This window comes from Rhea pennata, chromosome 25, assembly GCF_028389875.1.
Source record: "Rhea pennata isolate bPtePen1 chromosome 25, bPtePen1.pri, whole genome shotgun sequence".
Lineage (NCBI taxonomy): Eukaryota > Metazoa > Chordata > Aves > Rheiformes > Rheidae > Rhea > Rhea pennata.
The window spans coordinates 6,250,554-6,274,783 of NC_084687.1; the positions used below are offsets into that span (position 1 = coordinate 6,250,554).

Consider the following 24,230-nt stretch of genomic DNA (forward strand, 5'->3'; position numbering starts at 1 on the left):
CACTCTTCATAGAATGCTGAATCTTACACTCCTTCCTTCCTGTCTCTTTTAGCCTTTAAATTTTTATCTGTGTGTACTCAATATGCATTTTAAAAATATTGTGTTTAGTTGATAGATATGTCTCAATTTTGCTCTATGAATTTTCTTTCCCAACAGGTGGCTGTGCTACCCCTCCAAGGTTACTCTTTGCTGAGCTAAATGAGGAATATAAAAATCTGACAGAGTTTTCTGTTGGGGACACTGTGAAATACACCTGCCATCCTGGATACATGAGACGCCCTGGAACACCCCCAACAGTAACATGCCTCAAAAATCAAACGTGGTCTGAAGCACTAGAGTTTTGTAAAAGTGAATAACTCCATCAGTTTGGTGTTGTTTTTTGAAAACTGTCTAAACTACATTTGTGGGTTTCTTAATGCAGTTCTTTACTAGTCTTTACATGGCTTTACTAGTCACATAATTTTGACAATTACTGACCATTCAAAACTCCTTTCTTTATTGGTGGCAGAATGTGGACAGATCTTTAAGACAGTATTTTCTCATAATGCATCACAAAATTGAGAGGAGTTTAAAGTTAGCCTTGTTCTTTCCCAGGGAAAGAATGTAAATATCCAGAAGCACCAAAGAATGGCAGAGTTGTCATTCTGACAGATCTCCTCTTTGGGTCAGCAGTGAACTACACATGTGAAGAAGGGTGAGTACTATGCTGTCTTAGCTGACTCAATTTCCTGAGCTTGGTGTCAAACAGCTTACAATGAAGGGTCCCAATTTCTCTGTGCATGTTGTTTTTCCATAGCAAGCCAGAAATTGTGTTTTGATTCCAGTTACATATTAGTTGCCTGCTCAGAAGGGAGAGATGCCTCTTCTTTTTCCCAGATTGTGCTTGATAAATTACTTTGCAAACTTCAGTTTCAGTTTTGACTTCTCAGATGGCCACCTGGACAGAGCCAAGCAAGTGTGAGTGAGTGCCTGCAGAGAGGAGGCTCCAGTTGTTCTCAAATCCCTCGGGTTTGAGTCCTGGTTTAGCAGTTGGCCAGTCTAACCTGGAGTAGTTTGTGATCATTTTTGTTCCTCATGGGTCCAGGATGAAGGAACTCTGTGTCCTTCATTCCCATGGGTGGAACCAGCAAAAACACCTGGGTGACCAGCCAGAATCAGGAGGCTGCAGAAAGAAACCTCTGGGGGTATTGTGACACACAATTGGATTGTGGGAGCACAAGATCCAAGCTACGTGACTTGGTATCAACTGACATTTCCCTCTGTGCCCTTCTAGGCATGAACTAGCTGGACAGTCTCAGAGGCGATGTGAGATTTTTGGACTGCTTGTTGCATGGAGTGGTGCTCCTCCCATTTGCAGGAGTAAGTAGGTCATGTCTAGATATGGCCCAGAATTGCCAAATGAACTCCTTAAAATCAAACAGTGGCATTTCACTAAAATAGAGCCTTGAAAAATAAGGCTTTTAAAACATAATATTCCTCTAGGATAAGTTTGTTTTGCATGACTTCTTCTAAAAATTTTCTAGATGTGATCTTTTGATCTTTCAGAGTTATGTAAGAAGAAGAGTTGTCAGATCCCAGCAGAAACTCGTCCCTTTTGTTTCACAGATGTAAATAATAAACAAAGAACTGTTTTTCCTACAGTAAGAGTGAGATACCGAGGGAACTGGGATCTTCTAAGTCCTGCACTGTCTTTCAAACTGTAAGATTGTCTCACAGAGTTGGGACCTGAGGGAGAAATGCCAAGGTCACTGCAATTAGGATATGGTCTTTCCTTGAGATGGAATTGTTTTAGAAGGCAGGAGCTGGGTATAGTAAAACTGCGTCATGAGAATGATGAAGAGCCCTCATGGTATATATATTTGGAATGGAATTGCAGTAGTCTGTTTACAGGCACAGTACTATGTTTACATATACAAATAATGTGGTAATCCTAGGGCACCCCAAGGAACTAAAAAAACCCACAATCTTGAAATTATTCTTCTGTGTGTTTCTGAGTACAACCTGTGAAAACATCTCTGAGAACCTCCTTGGGGAGCTGTGGCAGGTTCAGGATGGATTTTGTATGTACGTCGTCCTTACTATATATATGCCTCCCCCTCTGAGATAACTTTCTTTTCCAGAGGTGGTATGCCCAGTCCCAAAGATCCCGAATGGGAGAATATCCTTTCATAAAAATCGCTACACATATGAAGATATTGTTAGCTTTAAGTGCCATGAAGGCTTCACCCTACGAGGCTATCATACGGTTCAATGCAGAGCCAATAAAACATGGGACCCACCTGTGCCAACCTGCGAATGGGGTAAGTGTCAGCCTGCTGACCTATTTATATTGCTGTTTCCCTGCTGACTGCTCTCAGGAACTCATTGAAGCTGAATTTCGCTACATCTGTCCTGATTGCTGCTCTTCTGAAGTCAAGGTATTTCAGTGACCGCCTCATGGAAAAACAAGAAATTTCTTTCATTTATTACTTTCTTCTCACACAGGAGATGAGCCAGGTTGAAGGCAATGACCTAAGTATAAATGTAATTTGCTCTTTGCTCACCTTGTTTGATGCAGTCCATAATCCCTGTTCTTCTCACTCGCTGAAAGTAAGAAACTTGATAGGTTCATGGCAGGAACTGACTGTAACAGAAGAGTGGAATTTATTCTGAAATATAAAGGAAGGATGATAGAAAATTACAGTAAAAGTGTACATTGCGCATTGTTCAACAAAATGTGAATTTTAAACTCTTAATATGATATCTAGGTGGGACGACTCATCATCCTACTGATACCACAACAAAGTCAGGTAGGTCTATCATAAGAAAAGGCAAAACTTGTCTAACACCCCTTCCTGCCCTGCTTTTTGCAGGGAAGAAGGGTACTTGCACCATTTAACTCTTTTGTTATTACTCTTCAGAAGTCAGCGTCATCTTCTCATCTTTTTCCTCTTCTTTTTCAGTGGTAAAGTGTCTGCCTCCCCCAAGCATTACTAATGGGGAACACAGCAAGCATTCCTCAGACACTTTTGACATAGGAGCACTTGTGCACTACAGCTGCAAGCCTGGTTTCATCCTTATTGGGAATGAGTCTGTCCGATGTACAACATATGGAGTTTGGAGCCGTCCCCTTCCTCGGTGCGAAGGTGTGTTCATGCTCTTTTCACTAATGCTTCCTGACGTTCTAGGTGTGTTAAGCATGCAGTGATATTTGGCTAAGGGCTTTCTGAAATGAGCTGCTGCTTTAATAGACTCCACTACTGCAGAACTACTGTGTGGCCGCTACTGTGGCCAAATACCCTTCTCTATGTTGTATAAGGTTCACGGTCTATTGGATTCTTTATACTCTCACTGTCCTCAGTTGGCTGTGCGAGCCCAGGAGTTGGGAATGGAAAAATAATTGGCTTGGAGTCTCTCTATAGACCTGGAGACATCATTAGGATCGAATGCAACAGTGACAATGGCCCTAAAGGCCTTCAAAAGTCCCAGTGCCAGGCTGGAGGTACCTGGGATCCACCGCTCCCCATCTGTGAAAGAGGTAAGCATGCATTATCCTTACGTGACTATCCTTTTTGACTTTATCATTCTTTGTAACGTGCACCAGAATGTAAAGGAGACCTAGAGATCCTGAGCCTAGCGTTTAGATAGAGAGCGTGCGCGAGAGACAGAGCGCGCAGTTATCTGCCTAGCCTAATTTTTTCCATTCTTATCTCTGCAGTATCTGCTGTCTCAGTTTCTCAGAACGAACTCCTTTAAAATGAGCTTAGGCCAGCTTCACCAACTGTAAGGAACTTGTATGGATGTTGTAGTAAGATAGTCTCGCAAATGTGGAATTCACATTATATTTACGAACTATCTACTCTTTTTATCTGATATATCAGTAAAGATGGTGCTGGGCAATGCTTCATTGCGTAAGAAGAAATTTGACTGATCCCACATGCTTTACAGCTGTTTGAGGTGAAATTAGTGCACAAGGTTGGGCAGGGCTGGCTCTGTACTTTGGTGTCGTTGCTGTGGGAGTGAGCTTACAGTCAAGCTTGCATACTGAAAGCTTCCTCTCTTGACTGTATGAGCTCTGTGTTAATTAGCACTTCTCTGTCTTTAGCACTGCATTGTTCCAAGCCTCCAGAGATTGCCAACGGGTGGCACAGTGGCCTGGCAACAGCGGTTTTTGCTCCTGGAATGTCTGTAAGCTACAGCTGTGAGTCTGGCTTCTCTCTCGTTGGGACAACATCCATTTATTGCACGGAGGCTGGAGCCTGGAGCCATCCTTCTCCAGTCTGTCAAGGTGTGTTTGTTTCTGTTGAAGAGAGCCAAGAGGAAAGGACATTTAACATATGACTTGCCTTAGGGAAAGATTTGTGTAAAGATTAAATCTGTATCCTTTACTCCGGAATGTGTTTTAAGAACAAGACAAAACTTATACACTTTCCCAGAACTTGATGGAGTTATAAGGTTACAGGACCATTTTTAGGGCTAGATGAAGATATTACAGAAGCAAACGAGGCTGCAAACGTACAGTGTCATTGCTATTCTCTGGGAATCCATCAGGATCCTGATTTCAATGCTGTCTTGTCTGTCCTGACTTTTCAGTTGTGAAGTGCCTCCATCCTCCAAACATCACCAATGGGAAGCTCATAGGCTCTCTCTCCGACACTTTTCCCTACGGAGCATCTGTGTCCTACAGCTGTAATCCTGGTTATTCACTCACTGGGAATGCTTTCATTAACTGCACGGTGTCTGGAACTTGGGGCCAGCCTCTTCCTCAGTGTGAAGGTCTGTTAGTGCTCTATTTGCTTATGCTGTGTGGAACTCATGGTGGTAGACATGGTTATACCTTTTACTTCAGGAAATGAAATTCTCAGAGAGATATATGGGCAAAAATCCATGTACTAAAAACATCTGTGCCTACTAACACTGAATTCCAGCCCTTATTTTGCTAGAGAACCACTTCCATACCATAGCTAGATAATATTAATCTGTTAATTATGAATGTATCCACTTTCTGAAACCCCTGTGAAGAGTATAATATTGTAAAGAAAGAGGATAGGAATCTCAACCTAATAGTCAGATGGAGAAGAATACAGTGGGAGGCAATTCTAGAGGACAATTTTAATTCTTGCGTGTGTTTGCATCTCTGCTCTTGTTGCTATGAATGAATTGCATATTGTTTTGTTCATATAAGTCAACGTTTGAAGAACTTTCTTTTTACTAGTAGAAACTTTTTCCCTTCCTGTCCCTTCCCTTCCCTTCGCTTCCCTTCTTTTGTGTCTCTCTCAAGTATGACTAACAGAAGAAACAAAGACAGCGATTACATCTGAGAAACTTTCTAAGTGGATTATCTGTAAATTACACGTGAGCCTGACTATTCTCATATTGGTAAAGCTTACTTTGTACTATAGCTATGACTTGGCACTTCCGTGTAGCTCACTGTGAAGGTCAGTCATTAGGCAAATCTGACTACAGGCTATCTCATGAATGTGACAAGATTCCTAGTATGGGTGTTCCTGCACTGAAAACTGGACATTCACTGTAATAAAATTCATTGCCAACATATGTCACTTCCTTTAGTAGAGCTGCACCCACCTCAGTGACTCAGGAATTGAAAAAACTTGGATAACAATAAGAGGAAGTAACATATGAAATGCTTATGTAAATGAAGTCAGAGCTCTTTAAACAAAGCAGTCTCGCAGAAAAATCCTCCCTATCATGCCACATTCTCATAGTTTTGAAGTGTCCTTAGTAGTTATTAAGTGTGTTAAGTGTGATGACTCAAAAAAAAAAAAAAAAAAAAAAAGGAATGTAAGAATGTAGGTAAGGTGTAAAACAAAGTGGCTTAAAAATTACATGCTAATGTTACTCCTTTGGTTTCCACTAAGAATATTCTCCAGATTTCTTGGGCTGGGTTATCAAATGTGATTAGACACTGAAATGGAAATAACTAGATCACCTTCATTGAAAACAGTGGGATAAATAGCTTAGATGGCTAGACTAATTAATAAAGACCTAGGCTTTGTAAATGAATATGCCTAGTAATATACCTGAAGGGCAAAGGAATTTTACAAACTAGAAGCAGGTTATAGGGAGTTGATCTAAAGCTCAGAGGCTTCTTCACTGCTACACCATCCTTTTCTAAATGTTTTGGTAGCACAGTATCAGCAAAATGTATCTCTCTGGCAGGCTTCTCCCAAGGTACCACCACTTGGGGTCTCAACACACATGGAGGCAGTGGATCAAAAACACTGGATGAAACAGTGGGTGAATTCTACTCACAGTTGAAATTGTCAACTGCTCTTGTAAGAACAAAGGCACACAGATCACAGTGGCCAGTAATTCATCATCACATACCCACTTTTATAGCCACAAAGAAACAAACTACATTTTCGAATAAGAATTATTTTATGGTTATTTTCAGAAACAAGTCAAGAACAATGCCTTAAAAGACATGCAATTGTACATCTTGTTTTTATATTCCCTCCCATTAAACATCCTTTTTTGGGGGTTGTTTTTAATTTCAGAGATCAGATGTGTATTCCCAGAAGTTTTAGGTGTTAAGAAAACCATGACAGGAAATACATATCAATGGGGAACTAACATCACTCTTGAATGTGATGATGGTTACATGTTGGAAGGTGTCAGTCAGATTCAGTGTCAAGAGGACTTCAGCTGGGACCCTCCTGTACCAGCCTGTAGACTAGGTAAGTAAAATATAAATGTAAATGAAGCTTAGACAAGTGCACGTGTTCAGCATCTGTACTTTCCTTAAAAGCGTGCAATGATTAGCTACAGACAGAAGGCAGACAGAAGGTGGCACAAATTCACATTTCTGTTGCTTATATCAAGCATAGATGTGTCTTGACTATTATAATCTGATGCAGTTCAACTAATACATACTATTACTATAAGGCAGAAATATTTATTTTTCTTCTGGAGAAGACTCACCAGTCCCTGTTTAGGCTAATAAGGATGATAAATCAGCTTACAGCTGTTTTGCTAAACTGGAATATTACTTGGTTTATGTTTAAATGAGTGAATACTACAGGTGAAAAGAGAAACAGATTTCATGAACTTTAGGTGTCCCAAAACATTGAAAGGATAGTTTCTAAATATAGTATTGTTCTTCTATCTTAGTCAACAGTGCAGCCTGCTCCCAGGACCTCTTAAGTCTGTTCAAATCTGATTTTACCATGGAAGTAGAAAATAGTAAATTGCTGATTTTACCAGGGCAGTTTAAAGACTATCTTCCTCAGTTATTCAGCATGGTTTTAGACTTAATTGCTGTTGCTCTCCCTTTTAAACATGCAAATGCCTTTCTGCATGAAGAAAGTATATGATGGTAAGTTTTTTAAGAAATCCTGTATTCTAGGCTTTGGCATTAAAAGCTGATTAAGATTAATAAAGTGGTTAACTACAGTTGAGAAATACCTTATTTTATATTAAAATGGTTCACTGATTTTGTTTTTCTCTTCCCTTTAGCTTTGCGTGAGTCTAGCTCAGTAGGCCTCGGTAAGTAGCTTAGAAACACTTCTGTGGCCAGATCTTTAGCTTTATACAGTGGCCTCAGCGGTGCTATTTCCCTCTACTTACTAGAAGAGAAGAGCTGGCTATTTCAGTTGAGCTGATACACTTATATGCTTAAAAAAAACCCCCAAACAGTAATTGTATGTGTTCTTCTCTCTCAGGAGTTACAGCTGCAGTAGTTCTGCTTCTTCTTGGTGTGGGCATTGTCTGGAAAATTATTTTGAAGCGGAAGGAAGGGTAAGGCAACCTTCTAAACATTCATTCATTTCCTTCACTGTCAAGTCTCAAGTTTTATATAAGCAGAACACTTATATGAATTATTTGTCAAAATGTGCCTGGATCCTATACTTTCATATCTTTAACTCAAACGTACCAACTGCACAAAGCTCAACAACCTGGAATCAATCGTATGGTTATGTCGTTTTACTTCCAAGACTCTCTTCTTAACAGGAAATAGATATGAGTGCTCTTTTACAAACTAATATAGTTTACTCTTTTTATATTTTTCTTGATCATGTAGCTATTATAATACATATGAAAACTATGGGTACTGTAGCCCTGCGGACCATATAACTGAAAAGAAATCTTCATGTGTTCCATAGCAGGTATGGATTTATATTCCTCAATATAAAACATCAGTTACAGTTGCATTTCTGAGTTGTTCTAATATAGTCATTCAAGTAGAAAACTTTCTTCCGAAACTCTTTTCCCCAAATCTTCTGGTGAGATGTTTTGTTGTATAAATAAGTGAGTTTTAAACATGAGTGTTATTTTTCTTTGTGACACCTTTCAGAACTCGAATTCCATACACTTCACCTGAAATCTAGATAACTGAATACAGACAATGTTCCAGATACTGCCCTCAATGTGTGCGTTTCCCTTTCCATAATCTGAAGACATATGTTCATGGGTCAGACTTTCAAACTATGCCTTACTTCTGATATACACCAGCTTTTGTATGTAAGCATTACAGGAAGGCTTGCTCTCTGAACAGTACTGTAAAATGACAAGGACACTGAAACGGGCCTTTTGGTTTTCTGCTTTTATTTATGAGTCTACTTTCTACCCTGAATGTGTATTGCAGGTAACAATTAATCTTCATTGTTATCAGCACACTGAACATAACCATTTTTAACTAGAAAATGTATCTGTAAACATTAGCTCCTTTTCCTTTTTTATTTGTAAATACTAGTTTGTGAAAATCTCTGCTGCTGAAGGTACTCTCTCTTCCCTCCCTAAGTATAAATTATGTATAATCTCTAGATGTTAGTGCAAAACAATTTAGTTTTAACACCAGGGTGTTTGTGTCTCTTTCTAGGCAGGAGACCTTTGGTTTCACTAGCCAGGGATGACTTGTTCTCTATGGAAAAGAAACTGGCTGCAGATTACATGGAAGCTTTGGTCGTTTTCTTTGAGACTTATACTCTGTTGCGAAAAACGCACTTTACTACAGAATTGAAGTTATTGCTGCTTCTGCTTCCATTAAATTGCTGTAAGGATCTAACCAAGTTAGAATTGTGTACAGTACAAATGCTGCTTTAGAGACTTTTGTTTGTACTCCTGCTATCTGATGAAGAATGTTTCCTTCATTTGCAAACTCCTGAGAGGAGCAAGACACACAGCAGCATCCTTGCACCTCTGCATGGAAATTAGAACATTAAACAACCAAAAGACTGTTATAATTTTGCCTGCAAACAGATAAATAATCCAAGAGGTTTTCTACGATTGGTAAACGAAGATGAATAACGGCTATAAAAATGACATTTCTTGTTACAAGCTACTCCCAAGGACAGGCACAGTGGGGTATTTTTCCTCTCAGAATAATTTATTCTCAAGAATTATTCCAGGACGTCAGTTAATCTGCTCAGGCTGCCTGCTCTTGCATCGTAACTCAATTAACACCGCAGCAAGCTTATACGGCGTCAGCGGGCCTCCCTCAGTATTCGCCTTCAGGAATACTCATTTCTACTCATGTATCTCCGAGAACGTTTAACCTAATAAAAGCGAAATGACACACAGTAATCGCTTTGGGTTGTTTTTGTCTCCCAAGTTTCTGGGTCTTAGTATTTTAATACTGCCTCATGCAGCAAACGTGGCTTTGTTTTTCAAAGCAGAAAAAACGGCCCTGCGGCCGGGCTGTTCCCCCTGGCGCGGCACAGAGGCAGTTTTTTGTTTGTGTATTTATTTACTTATCCCGCAGCGCATGGAGAGGCGCCGCGGTGACGGCCGCCCGCCGAGAGAACATGGCGGCGCGCTGGCGCGCGCGCGGCGGGGCGGGGCGCGGCGCGCGGCGCACGCGCCGTGGCGCCGGCGGCGCTGCCTGAGGGGCGCGGAGGGGCCGCCGCCGCCGCCATTGCCATGGGGCCGCCGCGGTGCCGCGGGCCGGCGCTGCTGCTGCTGCTGGCGGCGCTGCGCCAGGCGCCGGCCCAGGGTGAGCAGCCGGGCGGGCCGGCGCCGGGGCGAGCAGGGACCGAGGGGTGGGGGCGGCGGCGGCTCGGGCGGCCGCTCCCCTGCGGCGGCGGACACGGCCGCGGGCTCCCCGGGACGCTGCCGCGGCGGGCGAAGGAGCGGAAATCCCGATGGCGGCACAGTCAGGGGCTCCTCCTGCCCCGAAATCTTGTATTTTTTTTACCCCCCCCCCTTTTTTTTAAGGCTACGTACCTAGCCCTAAATTGTTATTATGCTATATATAGACTATTGTGTGTATATAAGTATATATACATCTGTGTGTGTGTGTGTATACATATATGTAGTTATATATATGTATACAGGTAGAGTAGTGTGTATATATATAAAAATATACGTGTGTGTGTTTGTGTATATGTATATATATATGTATGTGTAAATGTCTCTGGCTGTTCACATCGCTTTTTTGACACATTGATGCATCCTTAAAGCTCGTTAGACCAACCCAGCTCTCACGCCCTTACGCTTCAGCTTGTGTCTCCTTTCGCTGGTAAAGTTACGTGTTGTTTTTCCCTTTCTTCTTGCTCCCATAGATGGATGTGAAGCTCCGAAAAGATTTCATTATGCAGAGCTCAAGGATGACTTCAAAGCAATGAAGAGCTTTCCTGCTGGAACCACCGTGTCCTACATCTGCCGCCCAGGGTACATGAGAATCCCAGGAAAGCCGTCAACTCTTGTTTGTGGGCCAAACTTAGAGTGGTCACAAACGGAGCAGTTCTGTACAGGTAATGCGTGCATACACTCTTCTCCTTTTTCCCCTCGTTAATTGACAATTTCAGTTATTTCTTAGTTAAAATTAATATTTTCTAATAATTAATGTGAAAAAAGACTTGACAAATGCTATTGCTTTAATTTTTTTTTATATGCATGACAGTTTTCTTCAATATGCTAATATTCAGGTCAAAGTCTAAAAAATGAAAACAGAAGCTTTTTTTTTTTTTTTTTTTTTTTAAAAAAAAAAATCTTTAGCTGAAAAGCTGAAACTTTTTGATCTTGATGCTAGTGGGAAAGTTCTCATCGCTTCAGTATAGTAAAAATATCAGTGATACCTAATGAATCTTAAATAATTAAATGACCAAAACCAATAAGGGGTTGTAATTTCATGAAAGCAGTAGATACTTTCTCTTTTAACTGTCTCCTGGGCAGGCTGAAGTACTAGGCAAAGTGCCAAATGCACTTTGCGAAGGAATGTGTTGGGGATATGTGTGGTGCATATACATTAAAAAATAGCTGACTTGATAACCAACACACTTTGGAAAAGTAGAACTAATTATGGCCATGTCTCATATACACACACTCCTGGAGAGAGGGTAGAATGTCTGACTGAAATGGCTTCGTTTGGGGACAAACACTGGTTAATTTCCCAGAGAGCACTAAGTGTGATACCTGCACCTTACAGACTAAATAGTTTGAAATCATAACTGGTATAGTTGACACTTAAGTAGAAAATTAAACCTTCACAATTAATATAAGGGACAGCAAGTACAACTGAAAGGTCATCAGTGTGTCATCAAATTTTTTAGGTAGTCATTGCTGCAAAATAATGAAGATTTTTTTTTTGAGTGTTTTTTTGAATGCTTGCAGGCAGTACCTCCAAACAGAAGACTCCTATGGTAGATTTGTGATGTGGAGGCTGACTTCAAGGGCAGTTGATGTCAAGGACTTAGTCTTTGTATATAATTACAAAAGATATAAGGTTGTTTTTGTTTTATCCCCAGAGAAAAAATGTCGTCATCCAGGAGACTTAGAACATGGTTATCTTCATATGGAAGATCATGATCTTAGATTTGGTTCAAGAGTTACTTTTTCTTGTCAAGATGGGTAAGGACTTTGTTGAAGTGAATGATTATTCTTTCTTTCTCTATTTAGACCAAATTTGAACCAAACTCAGATTTTCTTATGCAGATTCCATTTCTGTTCTGACTTGAAATGTCTCCTGAGTTCTACCTGGAGCAAATTAAACTGCAACAAAACCTGAATTAGTTCCCTAGTTCAACTTGCTGTTAGCATCAACTAAGTCTTAAGCTTTTTAGTAGGATTCTGCAGAGTGAAACCTGTAGTGTTATCTCTAATGACTTTTTCTTAATACTCCTGTGGAAGGGAGAATGACTGTATCTACAGTATTTGATCGCTATACTGAATAATAGATCACTTGTCTCTGTCATAGAACAAATGAAGTCAAAAGTGCTAACCTTTTGCCAGATTTCTTTCCCCTTCCTTTATTTGTTTAGTACTAGTAACTTTAAGGCATCAGCATTAGTGGGTACACATCTTAAAACCACAAGGCTTCTAGCCATTTTTTTAATGACTTCTCATTTACTCTTCTTTTGTTTTCAAAATTGGGATTGTTGGGAAAATCTTTTAAGCTATCATTCTCATTACAACAAAAAGCATAGTATGCTGTGCCTCCATTTTGGTAAAAGAAAATTATATAAACAAAGCTTCTAGCTGCCTGTTGGGGTAAAAAGTGATTTCTAAAGTTCTGCCTCTTTAAAAATTTTCATCTGTCTAGGTTCAGATTACGTGGAACTGATGCAATTACCTGTGTAATTAAAAATAAAGGTGTTGACTGGAGTGAAGGTCTTCCTTTCTGTGAACGTGAGTAAATACTACTGTGTTTAAGTTTATATTCAGATAATGGTAGCTCATTAAAAACAGGTGTACTGACTGTGTACTAAAATGAATTTACTAGTGTAAGAAAAGGTTATGAAATAGAACTGATTTTTATTTTGAACTACTAAGGTTGTGTATCTGAAGAATTACTACTGAAAAAATTCAGTCATTGTGATAATTAGCGTATGTTGATTAAAGCTGATGTCGTCTTGAAATTGCAACTACCTGTTCTAAGCGACAACAGCTAACTCTTAGTTGTAACTGTAGTTTGTCTTAGAGATGACTTTATGCCAGATCTTAAATGAAATTACTTGAAAATCAAGGACTTTTTTTTTTTTTTTTTCCTTCTGAAGTAAGTAACAGTAAAATTCTATCAACTAATTTACTTGATTTATTTCTAGGAATTCCTTGTGAAGCACCTCCAAAAATACCCAATGGGAGCTACAGTGAAGCAGATAACTATGTTTATCAAACAACAGTAGTTTATAAGTGTGATGATGTACCAAAAGGCATGGATCACTTCTCACTAATAGGCTCGGATTCTATTTTTTGCACTTATGATGCAAACAAAAATGGAATTTGGAGTGGACCACCTCCAGAATGTAGAGGTTGCTAGTTTTCTTTCTTTCTTTCTTTCTTTTCTTTTTTTTAAATGCATTTTCTCTATTGTAGTCTATGTGACTCAGACTTGAATGTCTATGCCTTTCCTTGAGGCAGGGATGGGTGGATGAAAAATGGATTTTCCTATGGAAAAGACGGAACAGATCCTCTGTTGCTATTAACTGATGTAACTCCAATGGTAATCAGATCAACTGCATTATGGATATCAATTGATTGTTTCACAAAATGTAATTGACAAAACTTAACTTAAAATTTAAAATGCAAGCGTACAGTCGATAAAAGTGACAAGAACTGAGAAGTGAAAGAACTGAGAGACTGTAAAGCCTCAATAGTTGAAGAAAAATTTGAAAGAGCAAGAATGTGCAAGTTCCATTATGGATAGTGAAAAGAAAAGGAAGAACTCCCTTGCTCAGCAAACCTCCTATGCGAGTGCAGAAGTAAATGCAAAGCCTGGGAAGCATAAAGCCTGTGCTTTGCAGATAAAAAAAACTTTAACTTTCTTATAAAGCCCCTCCTAAACTATTTGAGTAGTTAGATAAAACAAACATAAAAGGAGTAAGAGGATACAATATGTAATACAATAATACTGTTAAATGTTTCAAAGCTGTATTTTTCTCTTATTTATTTCAGTGGTCAAATGTGATAACCTGAAAGTTGAACATGGAAAAAAACGAACTGGATTTGGGCCTTCCTATAGCTATAGGGACTCAATTACATTTGAGTGTGATCCAGGCTATTTCATGATTGGAGATGAGGTTGTTACCTGTCAGGAAGATAGCACCTGGCATCCCCCAAAGCCAATTTGTAGAGAAAGTAAGTCTTTAAATAGGAATACGACTTTTCTTTTTGTATGTTGAGAATGTTGTAAGTCTGTCTTTATTAAAATTTAAAATTATTACACTACAGTTTGCAATCCAAAGCTAAGGAAGTTAATGCAGTCTCTCACCTACAGACAACTTTTAGGTATTACGATGACTCTTGCTAGTAAGATTTTACAGGTGAGGTTCAGTTAAGTTACGAGCATGCCTATAGAAGTTGAGTCACAGGCATACTGTGATGCTACTGCATTATAACAGTACCATGCTGTTTGTTCTAGTCATTTTATATAGAAATAGAAAAGAGGAGCATTCCTGAATTCTGATAGAAAGGACTAAGATTATGCACAATGAGGATATCTGTAGTGTCCTCCCAGAGTAATCTAAATTATTACAGTTCTGTATCAATTTTCTCTTACCCAGGTCTTCAGCCAGTGTTTTCCAGGTGTTTTGCATGGTGTGCAATTAGAGGCTGACCAGGCAGCCTATTAAGTCAGGACTAATTTGCAGAGCAGGGGACATTGCAGAGGACTTTTTCTAGCCTTTTCATGCTAGAGGGAGAGGGAGTGCTCTTGTGGAGAAGAGTGGGAGAATTTCTTACGGGTGTTCTCTGATAATGAGGTCCTGAGAATGCAAATGATTTCTCTTAAGGAGTATATTTGAGTGTTCTATAATGAATGAGTCTGATAAGGCACCTAAAATGATTCTAGAGCTTACAAAAATTAGTAAGCAATAGATAAAAATTTCTCAGTTACTGCATCATATGCTCATATTCCCTTAAGGAACACCTGCAGTGAAAAGTCTTTTAGTAGTCTTCTCAAGTAAACCTTTATACTTAGATTTGTGGTATAGATATGCTAGAATTTTAACAGTTCAGATAAGCTAATCTATTTTCTCATACAAAGGCTGAGTGACTTAATGTGTTATAAAACATTAAAAGTTTATTATGCCTATACTCACTTTTGAAAATATATATCAGTTACTGAAGGTGTGTGTGGTGCCCCAGAGATCACAGATGGAGAAGTAATTCCACTGAAATCTCAATATGGAAAAGGAGAGTCTGTTCAGGTAAAATGCAACACTCACTGCGCTTTTCCTGATGGTGTTGGAGAGAAGACAATAACATGTGATGGACGTGATACATGGAGTTCATTGCAAAACTGCGAATGTGAGTAAAAATCATGTAAATCATGGGCAGCGATGAGTTCCAAATGTCTTATGTAATAAAGTGCAGTGGCTGAAAGTTAGAGACCTGTCAGCATGCCCAGATAGGAAGAATAAGATTCTAACAGACTGTGAGTGTTTTGGGGCGGATTTGAGCAACTGAGAGGAGTTTTTGGATGTGGTTGTAGTCCTTTTTTAGTCTCAGATTTGTTTAAAGAAAGTGATAAAATCCAAGAGGTAGCGTGAACCCTATTCCGAGAGTGTTCTGAAGATTCTTCCTCTGATATGACAGACCTTATATTAACCACAGTTTGCACCATGTGAACACTGGTTACAATATATTTGGAAAGGTTATCATTACTTTGCTGCAGCTTTTTTAATGAAGTTGAGATGTATATTTCTGCTAAGGTGTGAAGCATGTCCATCAACAGATGTATCTGCAGCCTCTAGCAAGCAGGAAAGCTTTTGATATAAAGTGTGCTCAGGACTGAAAGCTTCCAATAGTTGCACAAATGTAGAGCTTTTTTTTGATGACAACCTCTGCTTCACATACCAGCTCTATATTTGGACTTTATTCTTCTTTTTTCCAGGTGGGCCTATAGATTCTGGTTCTACTCCGAATATTAGTCATGGTAAAGTAATTGCTGGATTAAAATCTTCATATTCTGTAGGAGATATTGTTACAATTGAATGTTACGCGGGCTACACATTACATGGTCAAGCTAATATTCAGTATATTGGAGAAAACAAATGGATGCCTGAAGTACCAACTTGCCAGCTAAGTAAGTATGAACTGCAAGAATTTCCTTTAGAATAAAAAATGCATGTAACAAAAGGTTTACTGGTTGGTGGCATGCTTTTGTGTTTAGGAAAAGTCATTTAATGCAAACTTCTCTCTCTTTTAACATGAGGAAAAATAGTTATTTTAGTAAAATACGTTTAAGAACAGGAATATTGTAGGCTGTAACAGATGTTATCATATAAACTGGCCTGCTACAAGGCTTGTGTTGACAAAAGTGCTTGATCTATTTGAAGTAACCTTGAGCACATACTTGTATCATATGTTTGAATAAGAAACACACGTTCTGCTTATGATACTGATTTACTCTGTTTTTAGGTGTGTATGTTATCGTCATCATCTGTGGTAAGTATCTTATAAAAACCTGAGCAAGATACAATCTGGATTATATTTTTTATGTGGAATTGATGTTCTGTTTTTGATCATTGCCTGTGACTACAATAATGTAACATGATTTTGTAGTTTTCTTATTTTTAAAAATACTTTTTTACTTCTAAAGCTGCACAGTTCAAGAAAAGTTGTCATTGCTTGGAAATTATAAATTAATTTTATGTAAAACGAGTTTTTTTTGTCATATGTGATGCATCAGATTTCAAAGGCAGTATTCCACATTTGTCAGTTTCATAAACTCTTCAGAGCAGGAAGTATGCTTCCTGTGTCCAAAATGCGGAGAATGCTTTGGGTTTGCTGAAATTCTCGAAAGATAAATAACTAGGCTTAGCCAACAGATTGCTTCCTCCATCGTCCTTGCATTTGTTATCCATTTTTATAATACAGCTTTTATGAATTTGGTCTGCTGCCACATTATAAACGCATTCTAAAAATTAATGTTAGGATGTTATGACATCTGTTTTAGTATTTTTAAGCTGGTTGCTTTTTGCCATCTTAGTGATCGCTGTCTTTGAACTAAACTGTCTTGAAAAATCTTGAGTAAGGCATCAGCCATGCATATTAAGTGTTGGAAGGGTAGGGTGCTGGATAGGACTGACAGGAGAGTAAAGACATTGGTATCTTGCTAATTTCTGAGGCTCTTTTGTGAGCTGTAGTGGTGATCTTTATCATTTTAAGGCTTTTTTAATTCCTCCTAAAGCAATTGTGGCAGTTCTGGTGTTGATGGCAGCCTTCTGGGTCTATAAGATAGTCTTTTCACAAAAAGGGTGAGTAAACCTCTTATTTCTATTTCTGTTTTTTTCTTTTTTCTTTTTCCCTTTGGCAATTTATGTGTGACTGTGCAAGAGCAGTGGTAACAAGTATGAAAGTTTCTTGAGCCTTACTTGCCTTTTCTTTTTAAAATGCTTTAATTATATGTGAGCTTATCACAGCAGTGATGGAAGGCCAAAGTGCTTAACAATGTGTTGGACTTTATTTTTGTATTCGTTGTCAAATAAACTGCTAATTAATGCTTTTGCTGATTTCAAGGAAAATAACATCCTTATGCCTACAGTTGACATGGGTGTGCTTAACTGTGAAAAGAATATCCATGTCTGCTCTAAAGTGTGTCAGTTTCTGTCTTAAAAGCAGTGTAGCATTGGCTTGTATGAGCGTCATCTATTTTATTTGCTGCCTTAATAGTTGTTGGAATCACTAGGAAAAGTCTCCTTAGGTTTTTAAGAGCCAGGGTGGTTTAAATGGACTGGAAGCTTTAGGAGTGAAGTGAGGAGTTTCTTCTGTTCTCCTCCTCTCTTCTACATAAGGTGCACCAGTGGCAGTGGAGAGGATGACTGAAGAACCAGTGTGTTCATGTTTTGTAGCAGAAAGAACTTTGCATAAAGTCATATGGGCTTAATTACCAGGAAAGCAAAAACTTTGGCCTGAAGCAGTGCTGCTACACTGTTCAAAAAACAATTAGTCAATTTGGCTTGTAGAATGTGTTAATCTGTGGATCCACTTCAGCATTTCTTCTCTTACAGCAGCAATGATTGGTGACCTTATTTTACAGCTGACTTTACAAGGCTTTAATGTATTAGCTGCATAAGTAGCAATAATCTTTTGGTTTAATGAATCATATAGGACCTTTCAAACTATCTTCGAAACAACTGGTTATAATATGCTTTCTTGTGGATGGGGGGAGAGAAGATTTAAAAGACGCTTTTTTTTTGTGCGTTGCTTCTTGCACTGATATCTGACTTCTTAGGGGAAAAAAAAATCTTGTTTTGTTGGAGAAATAATTTGTAACAGACGAAATACTCAAGACCGAGCAAGTTAGCTGGTACATCTAGAATGTTACGATGTGCAGAGGTGTGCATCTTGCTGGAACTGGTTTGAATTCCAGCAGACTTTGTCAAAAGATGCCTGAGGTGTGTGAGACAGTAGAAGGGATGCTTTCAGTAAAGCAGATCAGAAGAATTATACTCCAGTTATATTTGCACTGCAGTACACACAGTACTACTTGGGAGAATCCTGAAGCTAGCTTAGCTCTGTTGAGGTTTTAGTCTAAGTAAGCTCTATATAGGCAGTAGAGCATCATTCCAGGGGTCAAAGTGGCCCTCTAAGCAGTGTGTCTGTGGCTGTATACTTCTGTGCTGCTGCGTTTGCTTTTCATCTGTGGCTTGAATAATCTGCAAACTGGATAGCCTGAATTACAGTATTTGGGAGTTGATAGTAGTATGGCAGTACTTTCTGCCTTCATTTCGGGAGAGAGCTCTCAGTTTGGAGAGAAGTGAGGTATAAAGCAATAGCACTAAAAATTAAGCAGTATCATGTTCCTGAAAACTTTACTGTATGAAAAGTCTTGTTGCACCCAATGCACTTTCCTTAAGCTTCCTTGCTAGGAATATCTGAAATTAGATTGGGTTTTCAGACAAGGACAATATTGTAATTTCCTTTTACTAAGGCCTAAATCTCACCATTCAGTGGTGTTGCATTCCTGAATTACCTTAGCCTTTACAAACCATTATGCTACCAGTACCTCCTACTGGCTGAATTGTAGTCTTCACATTACATCAAAAAATCTTTCTTTGCCCGCTCTCTTTTCTTTTGTGTTTAATCTACCAGTTTTATAGAATATTCAATTAGAACTTTTTCCTTCTTCTACTGTTCAGCTCTTATACAGTTGATGAAAGTTGCAAGGAAACATGTATTTTAAAAACTAATGTACCATCTGAGACAGAAGACACTGCAGAAATGAATTAACTGAATCTTAAAAAGGTATATGCATTCCACTTAAGCGTCATTGCAAATGTCCAAGTCTTTTTTTATAGTGTATCCTGAATTTCAGGGGAAGTATGGAATTTAACTAGCTGTGAACAATGATTTCCTATAGAAAAGGTTATAGTAAGTATGCCTCTTATTTCTTGTACACTTATTCTAGGAGACTAAGGTATGTTACCTCTACCTGAAGAATTGTCATTTGGTACCCTAAGTGATAGCGTTGAGTGACTGCATATCACAGATCTTAGTTTTGTGTTGTCTTTAAAGACTGAGTAACTTCTTATTGTAAGGTAGAAACCAGGTACTTGCTCAGTAGAATGTCGTATGCATTTCAGTCACGCTCTGCATTTAAGCACCAGACTGTAATGTGGAATAGAATCCAATGGTGTCTTACTTTTGCTAACTAATGATACTGTTTTATGTAATCAGAAGACTACTGGAGCTGGAAACTGATTTTCCCCCTCATGCAGATAGTAGAATTGAAATGGTAGTATGCATCCCTTCAGATGCAGTGTGATTATGTGTCTTTCAGAATTTCTGATTCATTTTCAACTTTCTAAGAAAAATAAATTAAGATGCAAACAAGATCTCTTAAACCTTTGTATAAAAAGCAGGTCTGTTTTTCAAATTTGGAATTCTGTAGCCCTAAAAGCGGCCAAAATGTAGTTGATTCTCTGGAATCATTTTTCTTTCCTATACTTTTAACTCTTGCTTAGTCCAGTAATTAGAGGCATTTGATAGCAGTTGTGATTGCTCCTGCACTTCTGTACTGTAGAGTCTAAATTAACTTTTTAAAAAAACTGACTTCAAACTTTTGTTACAGTAGCACAGATTTATGTGCTTAATTTAAATGTACTCTGTTAGAATTTTGTTGTTACTGCCTTAATGGTCCAAGTTTGTACTACAGTTGTTTTCCTATGCTAATATCTGTGTTACTTTTTTCCATTCCACAAATTGTGAGAAGGTGATTATTTAAATGTTAGGTTTCTTATTCTGAATTAATGCAAAGATCTTTAAATGCATAGTCCTGATTTTTATTTTAAGATCAAATGACCTTTCTGTATTTTTGCTAAATTTGAGATGGCATATATAAAACTTCAGCCTGGCGTTTTTTCTAAAAATAACAAAGGAACTAGGAAATACTTTTTTTTGTCTCTTACTTAAGATTTTTTCTAATTGAGATAAGGCCATCTAACCCAAAAAACTTACCTTTCTTTTGGAGAGTCAGAAAGAAGGGGGGGGAGGAAAGAATTAGGAATTCCTATTTATAGTTTTCCCTTCGTCAGACGACAGTGATGAGAGAAATTGGTACAACATACCAACAGTTGGTATGTGTACATACTACAGACTACTGAATTTTTGGTGTCTGGGAACACCTTACAGACCTTGAGTAATAATGCAGAAGTGTTATTTCCCCCTGCCTTCCCCTCCAAACATAATTCATGTGTAACTGAGCAATTTGAAAATTTGAAAATGTATAGTATAAGTAGTCATGGATGTAACTAAAATTTTGAATCCTCATTTGTTTAAATATTGTAAATATATTCTTAGTGGACTGCAAAAATCAAAAGTCTTACAAACTAATATTCAGACTATGATACAGTCCAGATTAGTTAGGAAACCTGGGCCTGTTCTGTGTATGTTCAGTTTCTGGTAATAATCTGGCATGGTTTGTTCATCACTTGAAATGATCCATCCATTTGGATCAAATGCTGTTCTAGTCCTTGGGTTGTGGTTTTTGTTTTTTTGGGTTTTTTGTTTTAGCAGTCTAGCAAATGAAACTGAAACGGTTTCTTACTGTGCTTAACAATATATTCGACATATTTGATATATATTATCAAATACGTTTGATATATTTCAGCAGTTGCTTACTACAAAGAGGACAAATAATGATGTTTCATGTCTCTGGTTGTTGATTGAATGATAAAGCTAAGGATTTGCTTTCAGAATAAATATAAAAAATATTTAAATGTAAAATCTCTGATTTGACTTGTTTTTTTGTTTGTAGGAAACCTGAGAACACTTCCTGTACTGCCAAATATACAAGCTGTAAAGCATGAATGACCTTTTCTGGGGGCGGGAGGGAATTTAAAGTTGAGTATGTCTATGAGAAATGATTGCACTGGTGTTGAATTTCTGCAGAGGAATACCTCGTACTTCTGATGTTGAAAGTTACAATCTGTTACAATCTGTTCTGTAGTAGGAGATTGTTAATAGGATAAAAAGTGAGAATATGTATCTGTGCTTTCTTTTTGGGCCATACCTATTGTATTTTGTGTGTGTGAAATTGCCTTTAAAAAGATGCTTACCTGTATTGTGTGGGAGTATGTCTGCGTTGGCGGGAGTACTGCAAGTATCACTGTTATCACTGTAACCAGCTGCTGCTGCTTACTCTCTTCACTGTTGCCTCTTCTTACAGAAGACTATCCAGTAATAGCTCTGCTCATTAAAATCTTAATATGCTTCTAGTTTGCTTTTGCAGTTGAGGTGGTATAAATGATGATGTGTTTTGTATTCTGAAATATTTTAATAATTTATTTGCTTAAGAGATTGATACTTTTTAAGGCTGTGTCTATTAAAAATTTCACAGTCTAGGTCTTGTATACACTACCTCTTTGTCTGCCAAAGTCTGCTTTCTTATATCTAATGAATTAAACCGTGCCTTTGGGTCAAGAGTTCTGTAGTTTTTTTCCATTGCCTTTAAGAAGGAAGAAAGCCATATATATTCCTGCCTCTGTGGTTTGGTCCCGGACAGGCTACAGTGAAGCTGCTGGAATAGAAAATAGAAGGTTTCCATAGCAAGGGTGTCCCCTGCCTTCAGCTTTGGTGGCCTATTGATATAAAATACTGAACTAAGAGAAGTGCTGAGAAACCCAGGGCAGCAAGCAGCCTTTTGTTGGGAACACAATTCAACTTCCTTAGGGTGCAAGCTTGATTTTTATTTAGCATTGCTGGCATTTTTAGAGATAATTATGTTGCTTGCTAGGACAGAAAGGTTGCTGTAAGGATCTGGCTTCCTTGCTTTTTTTCCTTAAAATCATAAATTCACATACAGCATTTCAAATCTCTGTATACAGACGACTATGCCAAGTGTAAATTCATAATGCAGGGTAATATGCATGTCTGTTGAGAAACATGAGCCTTTCCCTGTCTGACTCCTGGCTCTCCTTGTCTCAAAGGAAGACCAGACCAACTTGGTGGCAAGAGTGAAGGAGTGGGTATGTTGGCAGTGTCAGAAGAGCTGGTCTCTCTTTAGATGGTTGGTGACTTTATTGAAACAGTTTAGTCAGATTGTGACTCTAGGAGCTCCCATCACGGAATTTACTGTGAGTTAAGACTTGGACTTGCATTGATAACTGTTACTTTAAATGCCTAAGTGTGCTCGCTAATTATAACTGAAAACTAAATTAGGGCAGTTTTTGGCTTGGTGAATCTGAGTTTTCTTTCGAAGAACACACAGGCAACTTACAAGAACCACTTTTCTTAGAAGAAACAAGTTACCTCACTTCAGATGGCTGAGGCAGCATTTAAACTATTCCTGCTTGTCTGGTAGATTGGTGCTTGTTCTCCTCTGTTGTGAACAGATTGTTTTAACAATGTGAGACTATTTGGGGTTTTAATAGGGCTCTTTGGGACAGTCCCAGCAGTTGTATTGTTAGGAGTTCATAACGATCTCTGAATATGAAAAAGGATTTTTTTTGCTAAACAGAATGACTTGTTGTTCAGTGCCTCTCAAGTAGCTGATGTATAGTTTGATAATGATTTGTTGTTTGTAAATACTGTGATAATATATTGGAATTGCCTGTATTGGTCATTAGCTAGCTTGATCATGTATGGCATCTTAAAAAATTTTAAAATATGCTGAAATGCACTTAATGCTGAAGTGAAAACTTTTTGTAAAGGTTGGGCTTGTATTTCTATTTTAGATGTAAAGCCTAGCGATGATTTGTAATATTACAAATAAAAATATTAAATTATTTAGCAGTAAGTGTCTTTTATTCGTCATGTCCTAAATGATATTTTCCATTGTTCTTGAAGATGTGCACTTCTGACTTTACACATATCAAACTCGCGTTAGATGGTAACTGTTAAGATGAAAGTTTGAACTTTGTGCACAAAACTAATGAAAACTTGGATGCACAGAGTAGAGAGTGTGTATATCTATATGCTGAGCAGTCTCTTGTCTTTGGTTTTCTTTTAGAAGAGCAAAGGATTTTCCAGAGTTAAAAACCTTACAGTGTTCTCACCTGAAAATTTTGATAAAAACTTAATGGGGAAGATTGTGCCTGTTATGATGTAACACTAAATCAAGAGCAATGGTAACTCTAGTCTGTAGCCCATACAGTGTCTGGCACCTCTATTGATTGTGTGACAGATGTAATTCTGGTTTTAAGTAAAATGTAAATAGAATGTGATCTTTTTATTTACTTATTTATTGTGCTAAGTTCACATTCAAGACTATGATTTCTTTGCAAAGAAATGGGTGGCATCAGCTCTCTTAATAGTATGGAGCTTTTTTGAAGATAGAATAGAAAAATAACTTAGTGTGCTGTATTTTTAATTTGTGGTTGTGATACTCAAATTAGTAGGTATAGATTGCAAATAGTGATAGTATGTAGATTATATATGTTTAGAAACTGTTAAGTCTCTTTGAGATTGCAGTGAGCATATGATGCTAGGCTGCTGCTAGGCAGTTTGACTTAGACACTACAAATTAATTTGTCCTAATTGTAGTGAATGCTGCGCCATTTTTCTAAAGCTCAGTCCCACATGAATTATTTCAGTTTAGAATCTGGAACTGATGATACTGACTCATGTTGCACAACAAATGCATGTACTTTGTGTTAATAAAAAGGCTGGATATAATAAAAATGCTGTATTGTTGCCATCTACTGATAAAACTGTGTTCTCACAGTGGAAGTAATGGAATGTAGGTAACAGTCTTGAACAGCAGTGTTTAGAACAAATGCATTCATTCCTGTTTTACTTAATAAATGTTACATTACTTTTAAATTAAATAGTATGACACCTCAGTGTTTGGTGGACTTCTCAGTGATGCACCTAAAATCTATGTAATGCTCACTCTTGAGTGTGGTTAATAC

The 24,230-nt window shown here is 38.1% G+C and overlaps 1 protein-coding gene across 1 annotated transcript in view; it reads left to right on the forward strand.

Annotated features, from left to right (window-relative positions):
• CR1 (complement C3b/C4b receptor 1 (Knops blood group)) overlaps nt 1-23,105 on the forward strand; it is a 43,443-nt gene extending 20,338 nt beyond the window's left edge. Inside the window, 24 exon segments of the mRNA XM_062594820.1 lie at nt 157-348; nt 595-694; nt 1,274-1,359; nt 2,121-2,300; nt 2,943-3,125; nt 3,341-3,517; nt 4,085-4,267; nt 4,573-4,755; nt 6,498-6,677; nt 7,456-7,485; nt 7,662-7,737; nt 8,021-8,091; nt 9,836-9,931; nt 10,500-10,691; nt 11,685-11,787; nt 12,479-12,564; nt 12,981-13,187; nt 13,831-14,013; nt 14,995-15,183; nt 15,770-15,961; nt 16,297-16,323; nt 17,069-17,135; nt 19,020-19,125; nt 21,137-23,105. Coding sequence (XP_062450804.1) covers nt 157-348; nt 595-694; nt 1,274-1,359; nt 2,121-2,300; nt 2,943-3,125; nt 3,341-3,517; nt 4,085-4,267; nt 4,573-4,755; nt 6,498-6,677; nt 7,456-7,485; nt 7,662-7,737; nt 8,021-8,091; nt 9,836-9,931; nt 10,500-10,691; nt 11,685-11,787; nt 12,479-12,564; nt 12,981-13,187; nt 13,831-14,013; nt 14,995-15,183; nt 15,770-15,961; nt 16,297-16,323; nt 17,069-17,135; nt 19,020-19,110 — 3,074 coding nt within the window. The 3' untranslated portion in view covers nt 19,111-19,125; nt 21,137-23,105.
• Nucleotides 23,106-24,230: the final 1,125 nt, after the last annotated feature.